This window comes from Herpailurus yagouaroundi, unplaced genomic scaffold, assembly GCF_014898765.1.
Source record: "Herpailurus yagouaroundi ecotype Mexico unplaced genomic scaffold, PumYag 321, whole genome shotgun sequence".
Classification (NCBI taxonomy): Eukaryota; Metazoa; Chordata; class Mammalia; order Carnivora; family Felidae; genus Herpailurus; species Herpailurus yagouaroundi.
The window spans coordinates 27,530-55,170 of record NW_024412538.1 but is presented as its reverse complement, the minus strand read 5'-3'; the positions used below and the strand labels follow the sequence as shown (position 1 = coordinate 55,170).

At 43.7% G+C, this 27,641-nt stretch overlaps 1 protein-coding gene across 4 annotated transcripts in view; it reads right to left on the bottom strand.

Moving 5' to 3' along the window:
- Window positions 1-27,641, bottom strand: part of PLEKHG4B (pleckstrin homology and RhoGEF domain containing G4B) — an 82,443-nt gene that overhangs the window by 35,205 nt on the left and 19,597 nt on the right. For all 4 annotated transcript variants that reach the window (XM_040462443.1, XM_040462444.1, XM_040462445.1 and 1 more), the window contains 2 exons: window positions 24,228-24,425; window positions 2,849-4,022 (listed from right to left, as the gene is read on the bottom strand). In XM_040462443.1, the coding sequence (XP_040318377.1) occupies window positions 2,849-4,022; window positions 24,228-24,425 (1,372 nt within the window). The remainder of the gene's footprint in view (window positions 1-2,848; window positions 4,023-24,227; window positions 24,426-27,641) is intronic.

Genomic DNA, 27,641 nt, shown 5'->3' with positions numbered 1-27,641 from the left:
AACCATCACCACAGGTCGGTTTTAGAACATTTCCATCCCTCCAGAAAGACCCCTCGTGCCCATGTATTGTGAATCCCTACTCCCACTCCTCACAGCCACCTGTCTACAGTCCTGACCATTTGTACAAATGGAACGAGACACTGCAGGGTGTCTTGTGTCTATCTTCTTTCACTCAGCACAACTACTTTTGCTGATGTCGCCTGTGTCACCCCTTCCATGGGTCTCATCCCATGGTGTGGTGGACCACATTTTGTCTGTCCCTTTACCAGTTGATTGATTACAGTATCCTTGAGACTGAATTTTTTCATGTATGTCCAAATATTTTCTAGAATACATCGCTACTTGTAAAATCTTTGGGTGCCCAAGTGTTTTAATGTTTTAATTCTGCACCGATCCCAAGCTCTCTCACATGGACGGGGAAGCAGATAACACCTTCATGTGGCACTTTTCTTACTAGACAGCTTCCTAGTTGAGTAGGTCATTCATGTGGGCTTTTCTTGAATTCAGCTTGCAGACTGTGGGAGAGTGAGAGGAGGGGTCTGAGGTCCTAGGGCTACAATATTAAAATGGCCAGGAATAAAAGCAGTACCCTTATGTGGCTAATCAAGAAATAGCTCCCCCCACCTCACCTCACAAGAAATAGCTGCTCAGTTACCACTGATTGAAGAGGAGAACCAGATAGAACAGGAGGAGCAGCTGGAACAGAGGAGGAACAGCTAGGACAGGAGGAGTAGCTGGAACAGAGGAGGAGTAGCTAGGACAGGAGTAGCTGGAACAGAGGAGAACCAGATAGAAGAGAAGCAGCTGGAACTGAGGAAGAAACTGCTTGCACCGTGGAAGAATGAGTGTTCTGTCACTTGTTCAATTTACGTGCTAGCAGGCGGTTCTAGCTGAGGCATTTTCCTGAGTTGATGAAGACATGAAGCCTAGGACCACACCACCAACTGTGCATTCCAGGGACAAATGTGTGTCCAGGCAGCAAGGATGGAGGGGAACGGCTGGATCAACGAGCCACTGGCTGCTTGCTGGGTGACCGATTGTTGAGGCTCCTCTGCCTGGACCTCTGGTGTCACAGCCCAGTGCTTCCTGGGTGTAAGCAGCATCCTCTTACCACAGGGTCTTTCTTCTTCCTTCCCTGCACCGTCAGCAAGAGGAGACAGGAGGAGGAAGAGGGGAAGAGTGCTCTCCCAGGAAGTGAACGCCCAACTTCAGGCGAGGGAGACAAGACTTCTCTCCCCACCAGCCCTCAGCGCAAACTAGTGTATAATCTCTGGAGCTGAGGAGGCAAAGCCCCCTGGGGCCCAGGAGCAATGACCGCTTGGGAGCATCATGACTCTGATGACGAGACTCATGTTTGCAGACGTGCTACTGGACACCCAGGGGGCCAGCAGGCTAAACATGCTTCCACTCGGCAACACTGATTTGTGTGAACTAAACCCGCCACCTCCATGACCGCCAGCTATCCTGACTGCGGTCAAGCGTCTGTGCCCCATGTGCCCCTCTGTCCGAGACGCTGTGCCTGAATGTCCACAGTAGCATTTGCACAGCCAGAATTTCTGTGCGGAGGAACATTTACTTAATTACACTTTAGAGTGACTCGTGAGGACAGAGGCTATCCTCGCTGAGATGAGCTACAAACGAGTTTTCACGGAGTCATCCAGCATGTGTGTGACTGTGCATTTTCTACCCTATACCAACAAGAAAAGTTAGGCCCTGGAAACAATGTCCAGGGAGTTCTTGCTTTGTTGAAATTTTAATTGAACTGCAAGGAGGTGGAATGTTCTTTAAAAAGGCTACCCCTAAGCCAGTAGTTTTATTATAACATCTTTCGCAGTAAGTCTGTGTGTGCTCTATGCTGTGGGAATCCTGTCAGAATTTCAGGCATGAGCAGAAACCCTCAATTCAGAAGTGACAGGCCCACCCAGAGGCGTGGGCAACTCCCTCCTTGGGCCAAGTGGGCAGGCCAGGGGTTGCCCAGGTGAGGAAGCCACAGTTTCTTCGCTGTGTGGGATGCCGGGGCTAACCCTGATTTCTTCACTTCCTCCAAAGTTGTTGCTTTTGTCCTTCACAGAACATTTCTTTGTTCGAAAAACAAAGAAAACTTAAGAAATATGTCGTCATTTTTTTTTTTGTTGTTCTTGATGCCCTGCAAACACTCCTTTAAATAATGTCTTCCCTCCAGAGCATTATGGGAGACGATCCCAGTACTTAGGGTTGTACTTCAGCACATTTGCGGGCCTTTGAGGTGTGCGTAACTTAGGAGCTTGTACTATGAGCGTAGCACCCAACTTACCCACAGGAAAAGGGTATTAATGCAATGTGACAGGGTGAGCAGTGACCCCAAAAGGATGTGTCTACTCCCAGAACCTGTGAACGACACCTTACTTGGAAAAGGTCTTCGTAGATATGAATAACTGAAGTGCTGGGTGGGCCCTGAATCCAAAGATAGGTGTCTTTTTAAGAGAAAGGAGGAGGTTTGAGGCACAGAGACATCGGGAGAAGATGGAGGGGTGGGGGAGCCCCCTATAGCTGGAAGGACCCTCCCCTAGAGCCTCTGGAGGGAGCACAGCCACGCCAATATCTTGATGTCAGACTTCTGGCCCCAGAACTGACAGGATAAATGTCCTCAGCCCCACTGTCTGTGTTCCTTGTAGCAGCCACAGGGACGGGGCACACACAAACATTGTTTTCAACAGTCGATATGGATGTGGACACAGGCTTCTCCTGTGTCACTGACCAGAGAAAAGTTACAGCATGGAGTGGGAGAAGGGAAGAGGGGAAGGGGGGGGGGAGGGATGTGGCAGGTGGGTTAGGGAGGAGCAGGAAGAGTCAGGGTTGGGGCCGTTACCTGGACTCTCCCCTGTGGTGCAGGAGGGGCCGCTGGAGCCTGCACGTCTGGTCCCCTCGGCTTGTCCTCCTAAAAGACCTCCAGGCCTGGTGCTGAGTGAGTGGTGGGAGGCCCGCCGGGCCTCACCTCGGGAGCTCCTGAAGGACCTGTCACAGGACCGAGACCGCCTGGGAAGGGTGCTCCTAGCGGCTCCTGGATCGCTTTCCTGACTTGAGATCTCCCCGTGGTCTCCCCAGAGGCTGGGGGTTTCCTTCTGGGTTCGGCTGGCTGCTGCCCCAGCCGCTATGGTCTCGGAGCTGCAGGCCTCATCCCCAAGGGACTCTTCGGAACTGGAGCCCAGGGGCATGGGGTTCCGCAGGGCCTCCATATAGGACTTCCTAAACCAACGTCTGGCCTCCATGCAGGCTGGGTCCCTGGGTGACTGCCTTCTGGAACTTGGGCTGCCCATGTCCTCACGGACAGTGAGGGCCTGGGGACCATCTCTTTTGTCTGTGGGGTCCAGGCTCTCTCCTGGTCCTTCCCACAAGCCTGGCTCTGAGGGCCCAACCCCTACAAGGCCTCCGTCAGAGCTCCAGAACGTGCTTCTAGGGTTTTCCCACCCAGCCCTTCCTGCAGAAGGCTGGTGGATGGGCTGGTCACTGCCGGGTTGCCCACCACAGTGGGGCAGGGTGGGGGTGTCACTGGGAGGGGTACTCTCATGGGGACGAGTGCTGGCCATGACTGGTGCTGGGGCTAGAGCTTTGGAGGCACTTCTAGGTGGTGGCTGCTCAGGCCTGGGGCAGCTGCGGTGGGGCAGGGCGGTCCTGAATGTTGGGACAAAGATGGGGTCTGTGACACTGCTCCATGGGGTGCGGAAGACGGCGGAGCCTGAGGTCAGCAAGCAGTTTTGCAAGGGGACACCGTTCCGCTCCCCGTTCAGCTGTTCCAGGAACTCTCCTGTGAAGACGCAGCTGTACATGGCCTCAGGGACAGTAACTTCTTCTGAGCCCCGTCCAAGCTGAGAAAGGCATTTTAAAACCAGTCTGGCTGACTGCTTCCCCACTGATGTGACCTGTAGATAGAAGTCCCCAGGCCTGAGCCTAACTCCGCGGAGGGATGCCAGCTGCACCACAACCTTCTCATGGATGCACAGTGGCCAGCCTTCGTGGAAGAAGATGAGGCCTGTGTACCTGGCCTGGGATGAGAGAGGGAGGGAAGGAGGTTAGACCTTCGTGGTAGCTCCTCATGGGAGGCTGGGGGGAGGCGGGCAATAGGACAGGAGGGAGGAAGCCACTGGAGGAGCCACCCAGGCAGTCCTACCACAGGCAGCCTGGGGACTCTGGGCCAAGTCTCTCCTAGGAGCCGTCTCCACCTGGGGAAGGGTCTGGGCCCTCACAAGCTCACCACACCAGCCCCTGGTCTAAGCTTCACAGCATTTCTGGCTCTCCTAGGTGCCCACAAGCAGCCCCCCGAGAGCAGGGCTACTTCTGGAATCACAGGGTCAGGGGCACAGTGAGGGGGTGCCAGGACCCACAGGGACACCAACAATATTGGCTGCAATCTCCCACCGAATACAGTGGGTCCTTCTACTTATTTGAAGGAGTCCATGAAGTTTACAACACAGCTGTAGACTATGCAGGTGAGTTCCCAAGCACATCTTTGGAAAGAACTTGCTGTAGAAAAGGTTTCGATGGCAGGACGGATGAGACACAGGCAAACACAGGCAGCGTCTGGCATGGGCAAGAGAGTGTTTGGCAGTTTGGGGAACAAGGGGTGGGACCCCCAATGTATCAATAGCTGCAGCTCACACCCTAACAGGGGAGCACACTCTTTGGTACCGGTTGTTACAATACACTTTGCTTCTCCCCACTCCAGCACTGACGTATTGCACACACATTATTACAATAATCGAGAAGATGAAAAAGAAGTGATCTCATTCTGATATATCTTGAGGTTTTTTTACTTTTTTTTTTTTCACCTTGTCCACGCAGGACACAACTTCTCTAGACTGCAGTAACAATGTACATATAACTTAATGTTCCAGTTTGTAGTCATCCTTAGCCAACATTTCTCCATGTTCCTCTTTCATAGTGGCCATGCTGGTGGTGACTTCCTGTTCTCTGTGGGAAATCTACAGGGCTTCTCTTCCTTCCTTCCTTCCTTCCTTCCTTCCTTCCTTCCTTCCTTCCTTCCTTCCTTCCTTCCTTTCCTCCGTGGGAAATCTACAGGGCTTTGCTTCTTTTCTTTCTTTCCTTTTCTCTTCTCTTTTCTTTTCTTTCTCTCTTTTTAGTACGCTTCACACCCAGTGCAAAACCCAACACAGGGCCTGAACTCACAACTCTGAGATCCACACCTGAGCTGAGATCAAGAGTCAGACATTTAACCACCTGAGCCACCCAGGTGGTTATCTGTTTCTATCATAAATAAGAAATGCAAGCAACATTTCCATGATACCATTTCTTGTTCCTTTATTTTTTAATCTTTTTAAAATGTTTATTTATTTTTGAGAGAGAGACAGACAGAGCGCAAGCAGGGGAGGGGGGGAATGAGTGTCTTTCATGATTCTTGGCAGTATGACCAATTTGTCATCAAAAGACACATTGTCAGCAGTGATGTCACTTTACCAAGATTCAGTAAGACAAGGCTTTTAAAAAAATTATTTTAATGTTTTTTATTTACTTTTGAGAGAGAGAGAGAGAGAATGAGCGGGGAAGGGGCAGAGAGAGGGAGACACAGAGTCCAAAGCAGGCTCCAGGCTCTAAGCCGTCAGCACAGAGTCCGACACGGGACCAAACTCCTGAACCACGAGATCATGACCCGAGCCAAAGTCAGATGCTTAACTGGCTGAGCCACCCAGGCTCCCCAGGACAAGCCTTTACATTGAGGAATCTTTTTCTAAACTAGTATACATACTGTGGAATATTGTTGTTTTAATTTGTACTTATGTGATAGTCAAGCCAACACTGTTTTCGATATTTGTTTTTTCTGTAAATTTTCTGTATGTCTTTTTGTTCCTTTTATGAATTGTGGCTTGTTTTTGCCTTCTTAGTTGCTGTCAGGTTTGTAAAAAAATTGACAATTTTTTTTCTACCCACCATTAGCAAATGTTTGTGTTACGTGTCTATTAGGCACTCATATTTGTCCCAGTTTACTTGCTTTATAGTTATGTTTCTTTCCTCCCTATAGAAGCTTAAATTTTATACAAGTTGAATTTCTTGACTTTTTTGTGGTATCTTTTGTCACCTTAAAACTTAGAGTTTGATGTCTTACTGAAGGTTGCCTTTCGCATTTATGTTAGTTTTCCTAAGAGTTGAGGTTTACAAAATACTTAATGTTTTCATACACCTGGAGTTGGAAATTGTACCTTAAATACACTGGTAGATTCTTTTTTTAGATTTTTAAAAAACGTTTAGTTATTTTTGAAAGAGAAAGCTTGAGCAGGGGAGGGGCAGAGAGAAAGGGAACCTGAGCTGACAGCACTGAGCCAGTTGTGGGGCTCAAACCCACAAACCGTGAGATCATGACCTAAGCTGGACGCTTGACCAACTGAGCCACTCAGGCTCCCCCCACACTGGTGTATTCCTAAGAGTGAAGGCCTCATTAAGCAGGTCCTTGCCGTGTACTCACACTGGGTCGCCAAGAAGGGGGAGGCACTGTCCAACCTCCAGGAGCCACGGCCTGGGAGGAAGGTGAGGGTCTGGTGCAGACACAGCTAGTATTTACTGAGCACCTGCCAGATACCCTCACACCTGTAGCCCCATTTAATTAAAAATTAAGATTTTTCAGGGGCGCCTGGGTGGCTCAGTTGGTTGAGCATCCGACTTCAGCTCAGGCCATGATCTCATGGTTTGTGAGTTCAAGCCCCGCGTCAGGCTCTGTGCTGCCAGCTCAGGGCCTGGAGCCTGCTTTGGATTCTGTGTCTCCCTCTTTCTCTGCTCCTCCCCTGTTGGCGCTCTGTCTCTCTCTCAAAAGTGAATAAAGATTAATTATTTTTTTAAATTAAGGTTTTCAGATTGGAAAAATAATACTCGTGCATTGCAGAAACTGGAGGGTTCAGAAAAAACAAAACAACAATCCCAACACCAACCCCCAGAAGTCAGAATTGTTGACATTTATGTGTGTTTCATTTCATTATTTTTTCCTGTGTATTTTTTCAAATGTTAAGAGAGAGAGAGAGAGAGCGCGCGTGCGCGTGAGAACAAACAGGAGCCGGGCAGAGAGATAGAGAGAGTGAGAGAGGGAGAATCCTAAGCAGGCTCCACGCTGCAAGCACAGAGCCCAACATGGGGCTCGAACCCATGAACCAGCTGACACAAAGAATCGAACACTTAACTGACTGAGCCACCCGGGTGCCCCTTTTCCCGTGTATGTTTAATGGCTGAGATCACATCACAAAAATACAGCAGTGCATGGTAATTTTATCACCTAATGGTATTTCATCAGCCTCTCCTGTGCTATGAGAAACTCTTCGCCCAGACCACTTCAATGCTGCATATTTATTTTCCCCCAATTTTGCTCTGACAAATTAAAATACCATGCCCATTGTTGGGCCTGGAGGCCCACCTGGGTGTCACATGCTTCTGTGGAATCTGAGGCCATGGAGCAGGTTGATGGGTGTGGCCATGGCATGGGGTGGAGCCAGTGCCCACCAATCTGGGTGGCCACAGGTGTGGCCAGTGTCCTTGCTATATGGTCAGCACCCACCTCACTCTGGACATGAAGATCCAGGACATCATCCAGCCCTGTGGTCAGCAGCAGTGAGATTCCCAAGGACCACTTTCTCCCAAGGAAAGAAGTCCAACCTGAGCTGTGGCCTAAAGGTATGCAGCTGGGGTCAGTGGTGTGAGCCCCAGGAATGAGCTTCATGACAGAAAGTTCTGGAAGCAGAGGGTCCAAGGCCGACCATCACTGGTAGGTGACCCCTTCCTGGGGGGCCTGAGCAGACTCAAGGTGGGGAGTATGGGAGGACTGTGCAGCCCTCACACCCCAGCCCTGTCACTCCCCCTCCTGGCATGAAAACAGCTCCACTGCCCAGACCCCAAAGGGCACTGCCAGGGAGAAACCGCCGAGGCTGGGGAGAGGCTGGCCCCTCTCCTCCTCTGCTCTTTCATGCCACTGCAGGCTGGGTGCAGATGTGAAACAACAGCCCTGGCAGATGTGCTTCCCTCTGTTGGGTGGCTGGGCAGGGGATAAAATGTGCCAAGTATGTGTTGCTGGCATCTTCTGTCTCTGCAGTGGGATGTAGTAGCTGTGGAATGGTCTTGAGCAGCTGTGATAGCAGTAGTCATCTTTAACCAACACTGAGTGAAGGCCAACAACACGCTAAGCACTTTGCATCCATGATGGCATTGAACCCTTACTTCACGAGAAGATATGCTGGTTGGGACTCATCAGCTGCAGGTGATAAGATGCCTGCTGAATCTTGGCTAAATGATGGAGAGGAGGAATTCTCTCACTGCAGAGTGTGAAGGACAAAAGCCCCATGGTTGGAGCAGAGGCTCACAGACACCGAGAACTGGGTGCTTTCTCTTTCACAGCCTTCCATGTACATGTGTTTCATTCTGATGCTGGTTACTGCATGGTCCTGGGATGACTTCCCCAGCCTAGTGGTCACACCCTTATACCCAATGTCTCAAGCAGGGAAAAGTAGCTTCCTGTGTATTGTCTTTCCTACGGGAGTACGTTCTCATAAATATTCCTGCTCCCAGCAGACTTCTCTTTATCTATCATAGGCCATAAAGGAGCCAGTGATTTCCCCCGGTTACAAGGAAGGCTTGGAAAGTGGATGTCTCTGTAGTGGGAGGCAGCAAAAGACAAGGGTTGGGAAAGACCATAAGCTAGACAGTCAAGTGTCTGCTCAGGCGGGTACTGTTACTACCTTGTCTATAGATGAACAGAATCCAAGACCAGAGAGATGAAAAGATGGCTTGCCTAGGTCTTTACAGAGTTTGTAGTGGCAGAACCCACATCATTCCTCTCACAGAGCCTGCGATCCTAACCCCTGTCCAGTACCACTTGGCAGGGACACCCAGGCAGCCGTCCACAATTCAGGCTGATAAATGGTGAGCACCAAGTGCTGTGATGACACAGAGGACAGAGAATCTTCTTGGGCACGGCCATGGGGAGTGAGCTGGAGAGGAGAGCTGTGGTTGCACTGGCCTTTGAAAGGTAAGTAGAACTTCCACCAGGTGCAGGGGAAATGGCACGAGGGGGGCAGGCCCCAGGATGAATGCAAGTGGGTGATGGGACAGTGCATGCTGGGTGGATTAATCAAGACTCTTTGGGTTGTCAGATGAATTTGTCTTGTGTCACTGGGAAGCCTGGAGGAGAGGGGCTTCAGACCTAGTCCAAGTAGGGGGCTTAAACATGTCACTGGGGCTGTTTCTCTCCCTTGCCCCACTTGGCTTCACTGTGCAGACAGGCTGGGTCAAGATGCAAATCCTCCTGATACATAAACCCAGTGGAAAGAGGGTATCTTGTCTTCAATATCTTTATTCAAGTTCCAGGGAAAACTCCGACTGGGCGTCTCAGTCCTTCCAAGCTGCTCTAACAAAAATACTATAGATTGGGTAGCTTATAAAGACAGAAATGTCTTTCTCACTATCCTGTAGCCTGGAAAGTCCAGGGTCAAGGTATTGGCATTTTTGTTGTCTGGTCAGGACCAGCTGCCTGGTTCACAGATGACCAACTTTTTGCTGTGTCCTCACACATGTCAGAAGGGGCAAGGGCGTGCTCTCTAGGACCTCCTTTATAATGGCATGGATGGGACGGACCAAATCGCTTCTTAATTCTATCTTAATTCTATCTATCCACTTCTTAATTCTATCACATATGGAAAACATACAAATTTTGTGGGGGACACAAACATTCAGTCTATAGCAGTAGGTCACGTGCCAAGCCCTGAAGGTGGTGTCTGAAGGTGGGATAAAGGGTGAACACAGAGAGCCACAGCCTTTCCAGAATAGTGGAGCATCATGGCAGCATGGTGGAGAGGTACCTCCTAAATGATAAGGCAGAGATGCCGAGCATACAACATATATCCATTCGTACATCTGCAATCTGTGGTAGATGCCTTCAACTTCGGTACTTTAATTTCCTCATCTGAAAAACTGACTGATTTCTCCACCACCATTTGTTGAAAAAACTGTCCTTACCCTCTGAATGGTCTTGGCATCCTTGTCAAACATCATTTGACCATATACGTGATGATTTATTTCTGGGCTCTCTACTCTGTTCCATTGTTCTATATGTTTGTCTTATGGCAGTGCCACATTATTTTAATTACTGTAGCTTTGTAATGAGTTTTAAAAATCAGGAAATGTGACTCTTCCAACCTTGTTCTTCTTCAAGATTCCTTTGGCTACTTGGACTCCCTTGAGATTCCATAGGAATTTTAGGATGGATATTTCTATTACTGCAAAAAACATTGGTGTGGTTTTGATAGAGACCACATTGACTCTGCAGATCACTTTGGGTAATACTGCCATCTTCACAGTATTAAATCTTCCAGTCCGTGAACATGGATGTCTTTCCATATCTTAGGTCTTCTTTTCTTTCTCAAGCAACGTTTTGTAGTTTTCAATATGCAAGTCTTTCACCTCTTTATTACTACATATTTTATTCCTTTGGAAGCTATTGTAAATCTTCTTTTAGTTTACTCCTTTTTAGTTTACTTTTCAGATTATTCATCATTAGTATGTAGAAACACACTGAATTGTGTGTACTTTTGTATCCTGCAACTTTGCAGAAGTTGTTTATTAGTTCCAACAATTTTGTTGTGTGGAATCTTTAGGGTTTTCTACATATAAGATGACATCATTTGTGAACAGAGATAGTTTTACTTCTTCCTTTCTGAATTGGATGTCTTTAATTTCTTTTTCTTGCCTGATTGCTCTGGCTAGAACTTCTAGGAAGTGGGCATCCTTGTCTTATTCCTGATCTTAGAGGAAACCCTTTTAGTCTTTCACCGAGTATGAATTAGCTGTGGGTTTTTCCATACATGGCCTTTCTTTTGTTGAGCCAGTTTCTTTCCATTCTTAGTTTAAGTGGTTTTATCATGAAACAATGTTGAATTTTGTCAAAATGGTCTTTTTTGTAATAACTGAAATGATGAGAAGAAGTTTCTTCAGGTTGAACTTGTGGGGGATTTGACTATAATTTCACAATAATGCATATGCCACGAACAAGGAAATTATGGCAATATTATTCCAAAGTAGAATGTATATCAAAGGTTTGAAAAGGAAACAAGGAACACCATTCTTCTTGGCCCCAACACAGTCCATAATTCTGAGATTCTCCTTGGGCAAATCTACCAAGGTTTTGATTATAAATCTTTTGCAGCCAAATTAGATAGATGTTATAAATCTTCTAGTCATGTTCTGAATAGATCCAGTTCCAGGTTGCAAGGAGCAATTCTTTATCTCATTTCAACATCTTCTCTAAATGGTGTGCTCAGAACATTTACAGTGTGTCAAGAAAGAAGCATCAGAACCAAAGTGTTTTTTTTATTATTATTATTCAAAAGGAAGTCAGTGGGTTTCACTGTTTATGAGCTGCAGTTCAGCTGCTATAAAAACATAAGCAGGGTCCTTTTTTTGTATTTATTTATTTTGAGAGAGAGAGAGAGGGAGGGGCAGAGAGAATCCCAAGGAGGCTCTGCACTGTCAGTACAGAGCCGGAATGTAAGGCTCAAACTCAAGAACTGTGACATCATGACCTGAGCTGAAATCAAGAGTCAGACGCTTAACCAACTGAGCCACTCAGGCACCCTGGGTCCTTCTTTATAACAGGCTTTCAACAGCAGTCCAGGAACCTGAATTTCTCTAGATCAGTAGCAGGTTTTCAATTATAATAGATGTACCACAGCAGTCACTACAGTACTCCAAAAAGCTCAGCTTCACTCTCTGACTTGGAAAACTTAAAATAGAACAAAACTTCTATGGTCTTTTGGAAAAGCCAGAAGGAGAACTTGGTTGTAGATTAAATGTGAGAAGTGAGGCTGAGCCTCCCTGGGTCTTTGATGACTCCCCAGCCCATTGTTTCATGGAGACTATGTACTGTCCACTTGTCCTGGGCCTGAATGGACACAGAGGGATGAGCTTCCCTCTCTGTGTGTCCATGGAACCTTGTCCTCAGTTTGCTGTCATGGCCCTGTACCCCTGGTCCTGTGGCTGACCCTAGGTGGTCCACACAGCAACCTACCATTAGGAACCAGAGACAGCTGAGAGTATTTGCAGACCAACTGCCTTCTCAAATGGTGAATGTGCAGTGGTCAGGCCACTAGATGGTCTTCAATATGCCCTCAGCCTTAACTCTGTGCACAGTCTGGCTGCCACATGCACCTCCATTTACCTCGGCCTTGTGGGTTTTTAAAAAATTTTTTTTAAATGTTCATTCATTTTTTTAATTTAAATGTTTTTATTTGTGTCTTCATATACTTAAAGTGTATTTCTTTTTTTTAATTTTTAAATTTTATTTTTTTAAATTTACATCCAAAATAGTTATCATATAGTGTAACAATGATTTCAGGAGTCGATTCCTTAATGCCCCTTACCCATTCAGCCCATCCCCCCTCCCACAACCCCTCCAGCAACCCTCTGTTTGTTCTCCATATTTAAGAGTCTTCATTTTGGGAGAGAGAGACAGACAGAGACAGAGAATGGGCGGGGGAGGGGCAGAGAGAGAGGGAAACACAGAATCTGAAGCAGGCTCCAGGCTCCAAGCTGTCAGCACAGAGCCTGATGTGGGACTCAAACCCACGAACCACGAGATCATGACCTGAACCAAAGTTGGATGCTCAACCGCCTGAGCCATCCAGGCTCCCCAGTTTCATTTTTGATTTTAGTAATTAGGGGATATTTCTAAAATTAGGAAAGTAGAACATGCACAACTGGCCTTTTTCCGTACTCACAGGTCTACCACAGCACAGGCATGCTGACATCACCACATGTCCCCTTGTCATGGTTTTACAAGTACATGTTAAAAAACTGATGCAAGGGGTGCCTGGGTGGCTCAGTCGGTTGAGCGTCCGACTTTGGCTCAGGTCACGATCTCATGGCTCGTGAGTTCGAGCCCCGCATCAGGCTCTGTGCTGATAGCTCGGAGCCTGGAACCTGCTTCGGATTCTGTCTCTCCCTCTCTCTTTGCCCCTCCCCCACACATGCTCTGTCTCTCTCTCTCTCTCTCTATCAAAAATAAATAAACATTCAAAAAAAACTGATGTGAAACAAATATACACCACTTTTTGGCTTCATATTATAATAATTTCCTCATGTATTTTTTAAAAACTTCTTTCAAAACAATTTTAACCTGTGTATAACAGTCCATATTTATACACTATTAATTTAACCATTCCCCTAACATTTATTTCCATTTTTTAACTATTGTAAGTAATGTCACAACATGTACTGTTATGAATAAATCTGGTCCTGTATTTTAGATCCTTTGCTGTGGTCTAAGATGTCTGATTCTAACTGTGTGTGACACTATAGTGTCCACACATATTTCCACAAATATGACAAGAGTTTCAGATAGTCTATCGTACTGAATTCTCCCTGCTCTGAATATTAATCTTTATATTTTTATGCTTGTCAGTAAGCAAAAACCTGTCTTGTCGTGTACCTGGTGCCTCTCTGACCACCAAGAGGCTGGGTTTCCCCAGAGTTTCTGCGGGCAAGTAGTGCCTCTTCTGGACATTGCCTCTCCAAGGCTGACTTTTATACAGGACTTAGTATTTTACTTATGTCTATGAGTTCTCTGCAAACACGATGTAAGAAACAGCTTTTATTTGGCTGTTCATTGGCTTCTGAAACACAGATTTACTAGATGTTTCTGCCATCAATCTATCAGTTTCCTTTTTGCGACCTTGAGCCTGAGAAGTCAGTCCCCTCCCCTCTCTGTGTTTCACCCTAACTCATAGACAAAAGCCTCTGCTGGTGTTTTCCTAAGTGGCCTGCACAGTGCTAGGTGACCGCTCACCACACCCCTGAGACCTGCCCCCCTCCCTGCGACTCCCATGCTGACCGCATTGTTCACAGTCCCTCTGGCTCTGGGTGATCAGGACTGGTAGCTGGTCTGTCAGAGCAGGCCATCACTATAAAAGAATGGCCATACACACTCAGAATGTTTTATTTTTAATTTAAATACGTAAATGCACATTCCTGAACCTCCATCCCTTAGAGGCTAGTCCCTCCCAGTGCTCTCCCTCAGCCCCAGGTGAGCTCTCATGGCTCCTTTAAGGTTAATCCCATGTTACTAGATGATAGTTCTCTACACTAAGCTCCCTGAGGTAGATTTCTGTGTGGGTCAGTCTCTTCATGGGACTCTAACAGGCACAGAGACCCATCTTTTCTCTGCTGACTTGGGGGCTCTACTGTCTCCCATGGGTTGGCCACAGTCATGTTGCTGTGTCTCACAGCACCTCTCAAATGGAGCGAGAACATAAAGACAGTAGGCAAAGAATATGGATGGAGAACTCTTCCGGATTTCCCCCCAAATATCCCAGTCTCTCAGGTGTCTTGCTCATACCTAATGTGATGGCACCTTTTTGTAAGACTTTAGGGAGTCTCTGCTGAACATTCAACTCGTTTTCACAGAAAAAGCTATCCCTCTTTATTTCTGCATTCATATTTAATCAGTTTAGGGTTCAATTAAATTGGATTTAATTAGCTCTTCTTTTCCTACCTTAAGGTGGAAATTTAGGTAAGTGATATCAGACTTCCTCCACACAACTACATATTAGTTTAAACTATATTATACATTAAGCATTGCTTTAGTTGTATGTAAACATTTCTGCACATTGTGTTTTCATTATGATTCAGTTCCAATAATTTTCCTTGTGATTTCTCTAAGTCATGGGTTCTTTTGAAATGTGTTATTTGATTTCCAAAAATTTGGGAGTTTCTACTTATTTGTTGTTATTTAATTCTGATGATAGCATTGTGGTTACAAAAAATACTTTATTTCTGCCCTTTCAAATTTATGAAATTGTATTTTTTATAGACCTACAGCATGTTGTCTATCTTGAAAAAATTTCATGTGCACTGGAAAGAATGTGTGTTCTGCATTTGTTGGATGTAATGTTCTATAAATGTCAAATAGGTCAGTTTGTTAGGTGTTGTTTGGATCTTTTATATCCTTATTGATTTTTTTTACTGATCATTTTATCAATTTTTGACAGAAGTACATGAAAATTTCCATTTAGTACATGAAAATTGCCAGTTGTTTGTCTTAATGTACTCAGAAGCTCTCTTACTAGGTACTCTGTTGATAAATGGAGGCTTTTATCACTATGAATTGTCCTGTCCCCATGTGTCTCCTGTGACTCTGTCAGAGACCTAACTTGTCTAACAGAAAGATCATCACCTCACCTACTCATACTTAGTGGCATATCTTTTTCCATTCTTTTTCTTTCACCCTTTGTATGTATTTATATTTTAAAGGGCATTCCTTTTAACCAGCATTTAGTTGGTCTTGCCTTTTTCTCAGTCTGAGTCTGGCAATATTTGCTTTCAGTTGGATTTTTTAGTTCATTTAAGTACGTTGAAAATAATTACAAATATGGTTGGATTAAATCTGTCATCTTCACATCTGTCATCTGTTCATCTATTTGCCTATCTGTTTCTTTGTTCTTCCTTTTATCCTCTCTTCTGTGTTTTGGATTCCATTTATCTCCTCTACTGATTTTTCGGTTATACCTCTTCGTGTTGCTTTCGGTAGTTGCTCTCAAGACTACAACATGCGTCTTTATTCAAGTAACATTTTGTTACTTTAAAACAATGTAAGAACCTAGAGTAGTATAATTCAATTTACTCCCTCCCACATTTTGTGCTTTTGTCATATATTTTAAAAAATCTTATTTAAATTCCAGTTAGTTAACATACAGTGTAATATTAGTTTCAGGTGTACAATTTAGTGATTCAACACTCCCATACAATACCCAGGGTTCATCACAAGTGCACTCCTTCATCCCCATCACCTATTTGACTCCTCCCCTACTCACCTCTCCTCTGGTAGCCATCAGTGTGTTCTCTATAGTTAAGTGTGCTCTCTATAGTTCTTGGTTGGTCTCTCTTTCCTTTGCTCATTTGTTTAAATTCTGCATAAGAGTGAGATCATACAGTATTTGTCTTTCTATGACTTAGTTTGCTTAGCATTACACTGTCTAGCTCCTTCCATGTTGTTGCAAATTGTAAGATTTTATTTTTATGGCTGAGTAATATTCCAGTGTGTGTGTGTGTGTGTGTGTGTGTGTGTGTGTGTGTGTCCCACATCTTCTTTACCCATTCATCTATCAGTGGACACTTGGGTTGCTTCCATAGTTTGGCTATTGTTAATAATGCTGCAATAAACATAGGGTGCACATATCCCTTTGAATTAATGTTTTCATATTCTTTGGGTAAACCACACAGTAGTGTGATTACTGGATCATAGGGTAGTTCCCTTTTTAACTTTTTGAGGAACCTCCATACTGTTTTCCAGAGTGGCTGCACCGGTTTGCATTCCCACCAACAGCGCATGAGGGTTTCCCTTTCTCCAAATCCTTGCCAGCACATGTTGTTTCTTGGGTTGTTGATTTTAGCCAATCTCACAGGTATGAGGTGATATCTCATTATAGTTATGATTTGCATTTCCCTGATGATCAGTGATGTTGAACATCTTTTCATGTACCTGTTAGCCATCTGTATGTCTTCTTTGAATAAATGTCTGTTCATTAATTCTGACCACTTTTAATCAGAATATTTTTTTGGTGTTGATTTATATAAATTATTTATATATTTTTGATATTAAACTCTTATTGGATACATAATTTGTAAAATATCTTCTCCCATTAGGTTGTCTTTTACTTTTGTTGATTGTTTCATATGCTGTGCAGAAGCTTTTTATTTTGGTGTAGTCCCAATAGTTTTTTTTTTTTTTTTTTTTTTTGTTTGCCTTGCCTCAGGAGACATATCTAAAAAAATGTTGCTATGGCCAGTGTCAAGAGAAATTACTGCCTGTGCTCGCTTATAGGACTTTTAATGGTTTCAGGTCTCACATACAGGGTCAGGGCCAGACAGCTTCACAGGCAAATTCTACCAAACATGTAAAGAAGAGTTAATACCTATTTTTCTCCAATTATTCCCAAAAATAGAAGAGGAAGGAAAACTCCCAAATTCATTCTATGAGGCCAACATTACTGATTCCAAAACCAGATAGAGATACAATAGCAAAAAAAGAGAGCTAAAGGCCAATATCTCTAATGAACACAGATGCAAAACTCCTCAACAAAGTAGTAGCAAACAAAATCCAACAATATGTTAAAAAAATCACTCATCGGGGCACCTGGGTGGCGCAGTCGGTTAAGCGTCCGACTTCAGCCAGGTCACGATCTCGCGGTCCGTGAGTTCGAGCCCCGCGTCGGGCTCTGGGCTGATGGCTCAGAGCCTGGAGCCTGTTTCCGATTCTGTGTCTCCCTCTCTCTCTGCCCCTCCCCCGTTCATGCTCTGTCTCTCTCTGTCCCAAAAATAAATAAACGTTGAAAAAAAAATCACTCATCATGATGTAGCAGGATTTATTCCTGGGTCGCAAGAATGGTTCAATATTCAGAAATCAATTGACATGATATGTCACATCAGTAAGAGATATGTCATATCAGTAACCCATATGATCATTTCAGTAGATGCAGAGAAAGCATTTGACAAAGTACAACATCCATTCATGATAAAAACCCTCAACAAAGTAGGTGTAGAGGGAACAGACCTCAACATCATAAAGGTCACATATGAAAAACCTATAGCTGACATCAATGGTAAAAAACTGAGAGCTTTCCCCTAAGGTCAGGAACAAGACATGGATGTCTACTCTCACCACTTTTGTTCAACATAGTACTGGGAGTCCTTGCCACAGCAAGCAGACAACAAAAAGAAATAAAAGGCATCCATGGCACAAAAACAGACACTCAGATCAATGGAACAGAATAGAGAACCCAGAAATGGACCCACAAATGTATGGCCAACTAATCTTTGACAAGGCAGGAAAGAATATCCAATGGAATAGACAGTCTCTTCCGCAAGTGGTGCTGGGAAACTGGACAGTGATATGCAGAAGAATGAACCTGGACCACTTTCTTACACCACACACAAAAATAAACTCAAGATGGATGAAAGACCTAAATGTAAGACAGGAATCCATCAAAATCTTAGAGGAGAAAGCAGGCAAAAACCTCTTTGACCTTGGCCGCAGCAACTTCTTACTCAACACGTCTCCAGAGGCAAGGGAAACAAAAGCAAAAATGAACTACTGGGACCTCTTCAAGATAAAAAGCTTCTGCACAGTGAAGGAAACCATCAGCAAAACTAAAAGGGAACTGACAGAATAGGAAAAGATATTTGCAAATGACATATCAGATAAAGGGTTAGTATCCAAAATCTATAAAGAACTTATCAAACTCAACACAAATACTCCAGTGAAGAAATGGGCAAAAGACATGAATAGACACTTCTCCAAAGAAGACATCCAGATGGCCAACCGACACATGAAAAAATGCTCAACATCAGGGAAATACAAATCAAAACCACAATGAGATACCACCTTACTCCTGTCAAAATGGCGAACATTAGCAACTCAGGCAACAACAGATGTTGGCAAGGATGCAGAGAAAGAGGATCTCTTTTGCATTGCTGGTGGGAATGCAAGCTGGTGCAGCCACTCTGGAAAATAGTATGGAGGTTCCTCAAAAAATTAAAAATAGAACTACCATATGACCCAGCAATTGCACTACTAGGTATTTATCCAAGGGATACAGGTGTGCTGTTTTGAAGGGACACATGCACCCCCATGTTTATAGCAGCACTATCGACAATAGCCAAAGTATGGAAAGAGCCCAAATGTCCATTGACGGATGAATGGATAAAGAAGATGTGGTATATGTGTGTGTGTGTGTGTGTGTGTGTGTGTGTGTGTGTGTGTATGTGTGTGTATGGATACACACACACATACGCACACACAGGAATATTACTCGGCAATCAAAAAGAATGAAATCTTGCCATTTGCAACTATGTGGATGGAACTAGAGGGTATTATGCCAAGCAAAATTAGTCAGACAAAGACAAATATCATATGACTTCACTCATATGAGGACTTTAAGAGACAAAACAGATGAACATAAGGGAAGGGAAACAAAAATAAAAACAGGGAGGGGGACAAAACATAAGAGACTCATAAATAGGGAGAACAAATAGAGGGTTACTGGAGGGGTTGTGGGGGGGATGGGATAAATGGGTAAGGGACATTAAGGAATCTATTCTTGAAATCATTGTTGCACTATATGCTAACTTGGCTGTAAATTAAAAAAAAAAAAAAAAAGATACAAAAAGCATCCAAATCTGTAAGGAAGAAGTAAAACTTCCACTATTTGCAGATGACATGACACTACATATAGAAAATCCTTCAGATTCCACCAAAAACTACTAGACCTGAGAAATCAATTCAGTAAGGTCACAGGATACAAAATCAATGTACAGAAATACATTGCAGTTGTATGCACTAATGATGAAGCAACAGAGAAATTAAGAAAAAAATCCCATTACAACTGTACCAAAAATAATAAAATACCTGGGAATAAAGTTAACCAGAGAGGTGAAGACCTGTACGCTGAAAACTATAAACTGCTGATGAAAGAAACTGAAGATGGTGTCTGGGTGGCTCAGTTGGTTAAGCGTCTGACTTCGGCTCAGGTCATGATCTCGTGGTTCATGAATTCAAGCCTCTCATCAGGCTCTGTGCTGACAGCTCAGAGCCTGGAGCCTGCTTCAGATTCTGTGTCTCCCTCTCTCGCTGCCCCTCCCCTGTTCATGCTTTTTCTCTCAAAACTAAATAAACATTAAAAAAAATTGAAGACAACACAAAGAAACGGAAAGAAATCCCATGCTCATGGATTGTAAGAAGAAATATTGTTAAAATGTCTATGCTACCCAAAGCAATCTAGAAATTTAACAGAATCCCTATCGAAATACCAGCAGCATTTTTCACAGAACTAGAACAAACAATCTTAAAATTTGTATGGAACAACAAAAGACCCTGAAGAGCCAAAGTAACCTTGAAAAAGAAAAAAAAAAGCTGGAGGTAACATAATTCCAGGCTTCAAATTATATTACAAAGCTGTAGTAATCAAAATAGCATGGTACTGGCATAAAAATAGACACATAGCTCAATGGAACAGAATGGAAAACACAGAGATAAACCCACAGTTATATGGTCAATTAGTCTTTGACAAAGCAGGAAAAAATATCCAATGAGAAAAAGACAGTCTCTTCAACAAATGGTGTTGAAAAAATCAGACACCTATATGCAAAAGAAAGAAACTGGACCACTTTCTTTCACTCAAAATGGATTAAGGACCTAAGTGTGAGACTAGCCCTGAGGTTTCTTAAAGTTCAATCTCTCCTCCTCTGAGCTTAGATGGTCCTTCCCTGTCAGGTTGCTCTTCCACCCACCCTCTCTGCAGTTTCAGTCACTGGTCCCAGGTTTGAAAGTGTCTTCTGCTCTTGCTCACTTAGGAAGTCATTATCTCTCCATAATTTGGTTCTTTTAGATCTCTGTGTATCCACAGCTCTTGGATGGTTTTAAAGGAAAGTATAATTGTTTTGGTTTATGTAGGGCTTTCTTGTTGCTTGGCAGGAGTTAAAGTCTCTCTCACACTTCTAAACCATAACTAGAGAAAGGGCTCACCTGTTCATTGGCCCTAAATGTTTTGCCAATTTCTGCTGTTCTCTGACCCTTCACTTAGGAGTACATGTACAATTTCCCAAATGTAAAGGTGTTGTCATTATTGATTTGGAGTTTTATTGTACTGTAATCTTTAAAAAAAGTTTTTCTTAATGTTTATTTATTGTTGAGAGAGAGAAACAGAGCATGAGCACGGATGGAAAGAGAGAGAGGGAGATACAGAATCCAAAGCAGGCTCCAGGCTCTGAGCTGTCAGCACAGAACCCAATGTGGGACTCGAACTCACAAACAGCGAGATCATGACCTGAGCCAAAGTCAGACACTTAACCCACTGAGCTACCCAGGCGCCCCTGCACTGCAATCTTTAGATACTAATTCTTGGTATTTATTGCCACCTTATGATTAATTAGATACTAATTTGGTATTTATTGCCACCTTATGATTAATGGTCAATTCTGGTCAATTTCAATAAATGCATATGTACACTTAAGAAGAGTGTATGCTCTCTAATATTCTCAAGTTGTATACATTCTTGAAGTAAATGTATATCCTTTAATTGTTTTTTTTTTTTTTTAACGTTTATTTATTTTTTTGGGACAGAGAGAGACAGAGCATGAACGGGGGAGGGGCAGAGAGAGAGGGAGACACAGAATCAGAAACAGGCTCCAGGCTCTGAGCCATCAGCCCAGAGCCCGACGCGGGGCTCGAACTCACGGACCGCGAGATCGTGACCTGGCTGAAGTCGGACGCTTAACCGACTGCGCCACCCAGGCGCCCCTGTATATCCTTTAATTGTAAAATTTTACCTGAATTTTATCAAATTTTGGTTAATTCTGGAAAATGTTGCATGTGTGCTTTGGGAAGGATGTGTATTTTAAAATTACTGGCTTCAGTACTCTACGCATGCCCATTAGTGAAAGAGAGAAATCAGGTGTTCAGACATATCCTAAGTAATATGGATAAAATAGATAAATATGTTTATCTATTTGCTTTTCCCATTATGATTATGTTTACTCCTTCTAATTCCCTCAGTTTGTGCACCAAACATTTCAGGCTATGTTGTTAGGTGTTTACAGACTGTTGCATATTCCTGGTTGTTACCAGTATTATTACTCAATGATCTGCCTTAGCCTTGATAATGCATTCTGCCTTTTACTATATTTAATTTTTTATGATGATTGCTACACCAGTTATCTTTGGCTGGAATTTTGCTGGGCTACCATTTAAAAACTTTGTTTTCATCCAGTTATTATATATGTTGTGCTTTTTATTCCTGGGCCTTTGTTTTGTTTGTTCCCTCCTTTTCTGGCTTCCATTTGATTTCATCTTCTTTATTGGAATCCCCTGCTCCTGCTCCCCCCACCCCCATCAAGCAAACCATTCTATTTCTGTATCTTTCTGATTGCCTTTAACTTCTGCAGATAGTTTTTGAGCCAAACTGTGATGAAAGAAAGTCATAAATAAGCTGATGAGTCACTTTGAACATTTCCTGTATCTACAGAGGGATGGAAGAATGGTGGTCATTGAAACCTTAGGAATACAACAAAAAATTAGTATGATTAGTAAGTCACATACTTCGACCACAGCAGGTAAATAAAAACTGCATTGATCTATATTAACTACGATATGTTTATATCATAGGTGTGGAGATAAGTTCATTTTCTCCTATGTCATACAGATGATCGAATTTTATTTTCTTTATTCAAAAGTAAAAAGCAATATAAAGATGCAAATCGCAAGGTTATCCCTAAATTTCATTTTGTGCTTATTAAATTGTATACTTGTAAATATGTATTGATACTAAAGAGTAGTAGTATTCACATGGCTTTTTCAGAAAATAAGCAATTTTGTAAATGGGAAGGCAGATGACTTATGATTAAAATGAAAGGAAAAGGAAACACAACAGAAGAAAGAAGGTGAAACATTAGGTCAAAATACCTTCTCAAAACACACCTTTGAAAGGGGACAGGCGTTTCTGTTCCCTGTGCTGCTGTTTACCTCTGTTTCTTATCAATCAATACCCTTTAAGTGTGCAAAAGATACGCAATCACAAAGGAAAAAATCCTCTGTGTAGACGACTTCACACAAAGAATCAAATGTAGAGATATCATTGGTCATTTCTCTACTGTGGTCATTCTAGCTAAAAGACATTCAAAGAATTTAATAAATCAAAGTAGTCCAGTGGTAGTTTTTTTTTAAAAGCCCTACTTCAATATCAATGGAATAATAAAAGCCACTGATTAATAAAGATCTTACTTTTTAAGATCTTTGTACTTTTTAATATCAAATGTACTTTTATACGATTGAGCCATGAATCTCTATAGCAGCTCACTGCAATATACCCACAAATTGTCTGCCGTTAATTTTAAGATTGCCTCAAAAATAACCTACAATAAAATATCCCAAGACACTTCTCCCCTAAATTGATCTACAGATTTAAAGCAATCTTAATCAAAACTCCCAGTATGATTTTTATAAATTAACAGATTCTAAATTTTTTATAGATATGCAAAGACACTAGAATAACTAAACCATTTTGAAAAAGAAGAACAAAGTGGGAGGCCTTATACCAGCTGATTTCAGGATTCACTCTAAAGGTTCAGTAATCAAAACCATGTTACTGGAGGAAAGAGAGATCAGGGGAACAAAACAGAGTCTAGGAACAGATTCACACTTGTACTGACAATTCACTTTCAACAATGTTGCCTGGGTGAGTCAATGAAAAGACGGTGGTCTTTTCAACAAATGGTGCTGGAACCATTGGATAGATAAGACATGCAAAGACAAACAAATTTGAAGCTTACCTCACACCATATACAGAAATTTAACTCAAAATGGATCTTAGGCATAAAACTGAAGTCATCAGGAGACAGAGGTTGGAAGTGGCCCAGCAATCACACTTCTAGCTATTTACCCAAGAAAACATAAGCCCACACAGATCTTGTATGCAGATGTTCGTGGTAACTTCATACATAATATTCTAAACTGGAAGCAACCTAAATGTCTATGAATCTATGAATGAGTAAACAAATTGCAGTGTATTCCATACAATAGAATACCACTCAGGAAAAAAAAAAAAAGCACCTAAGAAATTTATTAACCTGGGCTTGAAGACTAGTCAAAGTTCACTGGGGATACCTGTGGACAGAATGGATACCTGTGGACAGAGTGGGCTCTACAGCTGGCAGGTCCGAGAGGCCTGTTTCTGGAACACAAAGCCCTAGTTCATTCATCATTTGTGACTATGGAGAAAAGGAGCCAGAAGTCAGAGGAAAGGAGCTGAGCCAGTAACCTTATGGACCCCAAACCTGGAGTGGACTGCGAAGATCTCTCCATTTTATGCGATTAAACTCTATGAAAAATGGCTGAGATTAATCTCGCAGCTTCCTTTCAGAAAGAAAACAACAAATGCTCACTTGAATTATTTCTGCTTTAATTACTAGTTTAATTCCATGTTTTCCTTTGCCTCCATCACTGGTATAATTCCCCAGATCTAGAATGTGCTCAGTTGAAATATTTTCCAGGTACCAAGTAACACTTTGCCTGTCTCTTCCATACAGTCAAGGACAGGGAGGCATTATCTGCAGGAGAGGGTCTCCCAGGTTTCCTTCTGCAGGGAAAACCATCACACAGGCCCTGTCCCCTGAGGGGAGGGTCTCACACAGGTTTTGGCCCCTGCAGGGCAGGTACTCACACAGGCTTCCTGCTGCAGGTATTGTAGGACCTTCTTGGCTGGAATGAGGAAGTCAGTGAGGCAGCGCAGCCCATCCCCACCGTGGAGCCTCTCAGCCACACTGAACAGCTGCCAGAGCACCGTGGCTGCCGTGGCCTCAAAAGGTGGGTAGAGGGAAGACAGTGTGTTCTGGATATAGGTGTCAAGGGATTCCAGATCCTGAAATGCAAGAGAGCATCGGGTAATTTAAGACATCAATGAAGACAGGTGCAGAGGAGAGTTTCACTGGCCGGTTATGTAAGGGTCCCCTTTACAGGCTCTGTCTTATGTCTGGGTATGTGGCTTGTCTTTGTGGGAAGGTGCAGGCAAACCCTCAGCATAGTGGGGAGTTCCTCTTGGAGCAGTCTGCTGGTCCTTCACATTGTCACACTGAGGAAGTGCCCATGGCTGCATTAGGTACACCTGACCCCTGAGCCTATGAGGGGAAGCCTAACTAACACTTTAAGTGCGGTTGTTGCTGCTGTCACCGGAGGCACAATCAAGTTCCACCCCATTAAATTCTGAAATGTGCACCTGAAATGCTACATTTTAGGGTTATCTGTGGAGCGTCTGGAATTTCTCAGGGGGCCTTCCCTTTCCCTGGTACTCCTGGGTCTGAAGGGAATGGGGGAGGCCCCTGTGACAAGGACAGAGCTGGTTCACATGTAATTTAATACTCAGAAAAGTTTACCTATAGTAAATACATTTTAACTGTACTGATCATGTTTAAAAGATTAAAAAAAAAACCATTATGGCATCCTTTATCAAAATCACAGAATTACACCTACTCAGTCATTCTGAAAACAGTATCATTGGTACCTGATTTCTTCTTCATATTTTGATGGAACAAGCTTTTATGTAAAGACAGAATACTTTTAGTTTAAAAGATGTTTAAAGTTATTTTTAGATGTAGCATTTCCTGAGGAAATACCACAAGATTCATTTGTTTGGAAAAGAAATGCAAGGCTACAAATAACAGTTAAAAGTCAAAGAGGTTAAAATTGTGAAATCGATTTTAAAGGGACAACAGTTACATCTGACACTCCTCTGAACAGTTCATGCTACAGGAAACTGAAAATAAAATAGTGAATCCTCTGAGCCTAGAGTGGATAAGGACGCAGGCCATCTGTCCTGACTGAAAGGCCAAGTCTCACAGCGAGCAGGGAGGTGTGCGCTGCAGTGAGTTCAGCTTCTAGAAACTCCCACCACCATGTCGGTGTGGTGAGGCATTGATTAGATATCCTCTGGAGCTCCGACACTCACAGAGGCCTCCTCGTGTCTGTTTGTTCCCCTTCCTCCATATACCTGGCTCTTCCCACCAGACAGGGTCACTCACTCAGTAGGAATTATCTAAATACTAATTTCATCCAGAAAATACCAAGATGGTCAGTCTGATGTCTAAAAACTCAAATCATACCTGAGCTACCAGTGAATATCCAGCCCATAAGAAAAATGGAGGTGGTCTTGAGCCAGGGGCAGGAATCATGCCCTAGACGTCATGTACCTCACAGAGATCTGAAGCAAATGCTTAATTGTGATACAAGAAACTGGTAAAGGTGGAAGGGGCATGTCTTTAATGATCTATTTTGGAGGAAGTAAAATGCAAACTTTGGACCCTCCCAAGGAGAGATGTCCTCCTGCTGCCCAGATACCCAAGTCCAGGCCCACTTCTCCTCCAGACTCGCAGATGCATCCTCATTCTTGTGTCCAGCTGTGGTTAGTAGCCTCCCAGCGGGTCTCCTGGCCTCCACCCCACCTACTCATCCCTTGAAAACTGCCCAAAGTGAGGAGGAGAGGGCCGATACTTGCTGAGATCTCTGGGATCTCACAGCATCCCCGGCCCCTTCTCTGCCTTTTGATTCCTGTCATGACTGAGTCAAGCCCCAATACTTGGTCTAGAGGGCACCTCTTCCACCAGCTTCCACTCCCTGGGTGCCATCCCCCCAAATCCTGATCCAGGCAAGAGCCGCCCAAGAGAAGCTGTTTACCTGCCCAGAGGCCATCTCCCAGGTCGAGTAAGTTAAGGAAGTCTTGGGCAAGCCAGAGGGAACACATCCTCTAGCCTCTTCTTGGCTACTGTGTCCCGAATAACTGCCCATACAGCAGCTTCCTGGCTGTCATCTGCCTCTCTGGGTGCTTGATGACCAGGAACAACCAAAGCACGATGGTGCACACAGGGCCACTGTCTCATGAGCTCCCCAATCACTTTGCAGATGGTGCCTGATCTTGCTCTTGGGAAGAGAGGCTCTGATGAATAAGCAGACTGTACGACCAGGGATAGACACAGCCTGAAGGGCCATCCCAGGCACAACACCATGGCATGTGCACAGTACAAGCCAACCATTCCCACTTGCATACAATTCTCACAATTTAGTATTTTCAAGACCCACAAATTATAAGAGGGGGAGGCAGACATATATGACCTTGAGAGCAGAGGCAGAAATTATCACAACAGATGCAAATTACCTTAATATATTCAATTCAGCTTAAGAGAACATGTAACAATATAATATATCTTAGAAAGATTTCCATAAGAAATGTTTAAAGGGGACATTGTCTTTGGTATGTTAAAGGGTGAAGTTCAAACATCTGGAATATTTACTCTGCATAGTATTTTCTTCCATGATGTTTAGTGGAATGATATGTGTGTTACAGTTGAGTGTGTGTGTGAAGGAAAACGTGTGTGCAGAGATGGGTGTGTGTGTGAGGGAAAGTATGTGTGAGAGAGAAAGTTATGTGTGAGGGAAAGTGTGTCTGTGTGGGGGAAAGTGTGTGTGAGAGATAAAGTGTGTGTGAAGAGTATGTGTGAGGGAAAGTGTGTGAGGAAAGTATTTGTGAGAGAGAAAGTGTGTGTGAGGGAAAGTGTTTATGAGAGGGAAAGTGTGTGTCAGGTAAAATGTGTGTGTGTGGGAAAGTATTTCTGTGTGTGGGAAAGTGTCTGTGAGTCAAAGTGCGTGAGGAAAAGTATGTGTGAGGAAGAGTGTATGTGAGAACAAAAGTGTGTGTGAGGCGGTAATGTGTGTGTGAGAGGGAAAGTGTATGTGAGGGAAAGTGTGTGTGAGAAAAAGTGTGCGTGAGGGAAGGTGTGTGTGTGGGAAAGTGTATTTGTCAGGGAAAGTGTGTGTGAGAGAAAATTGTGTGTGAAAGAAAGTGTGTGAGAGGGAAAGTGTGTGAAGGAAAGTGCGTGTGAGAGAAAAAGTGTGTGAGAGGGAAAGTGTGTATGTGAGAGGGAAAGTGTATGTGAGGGAAAGTGTAAGTGAGACAGAAAGTATGTGTGAGGAAAAGTCTGTGTGTGGGAAAGTGTATGTGTCAGGGAAAGTGTGTATGTGAGAGGGAAAGTGTGTGAGGGAAAGTGTATGTGAGAGAACATGTATGTGAAGGAAAGCGTGTGTTTGG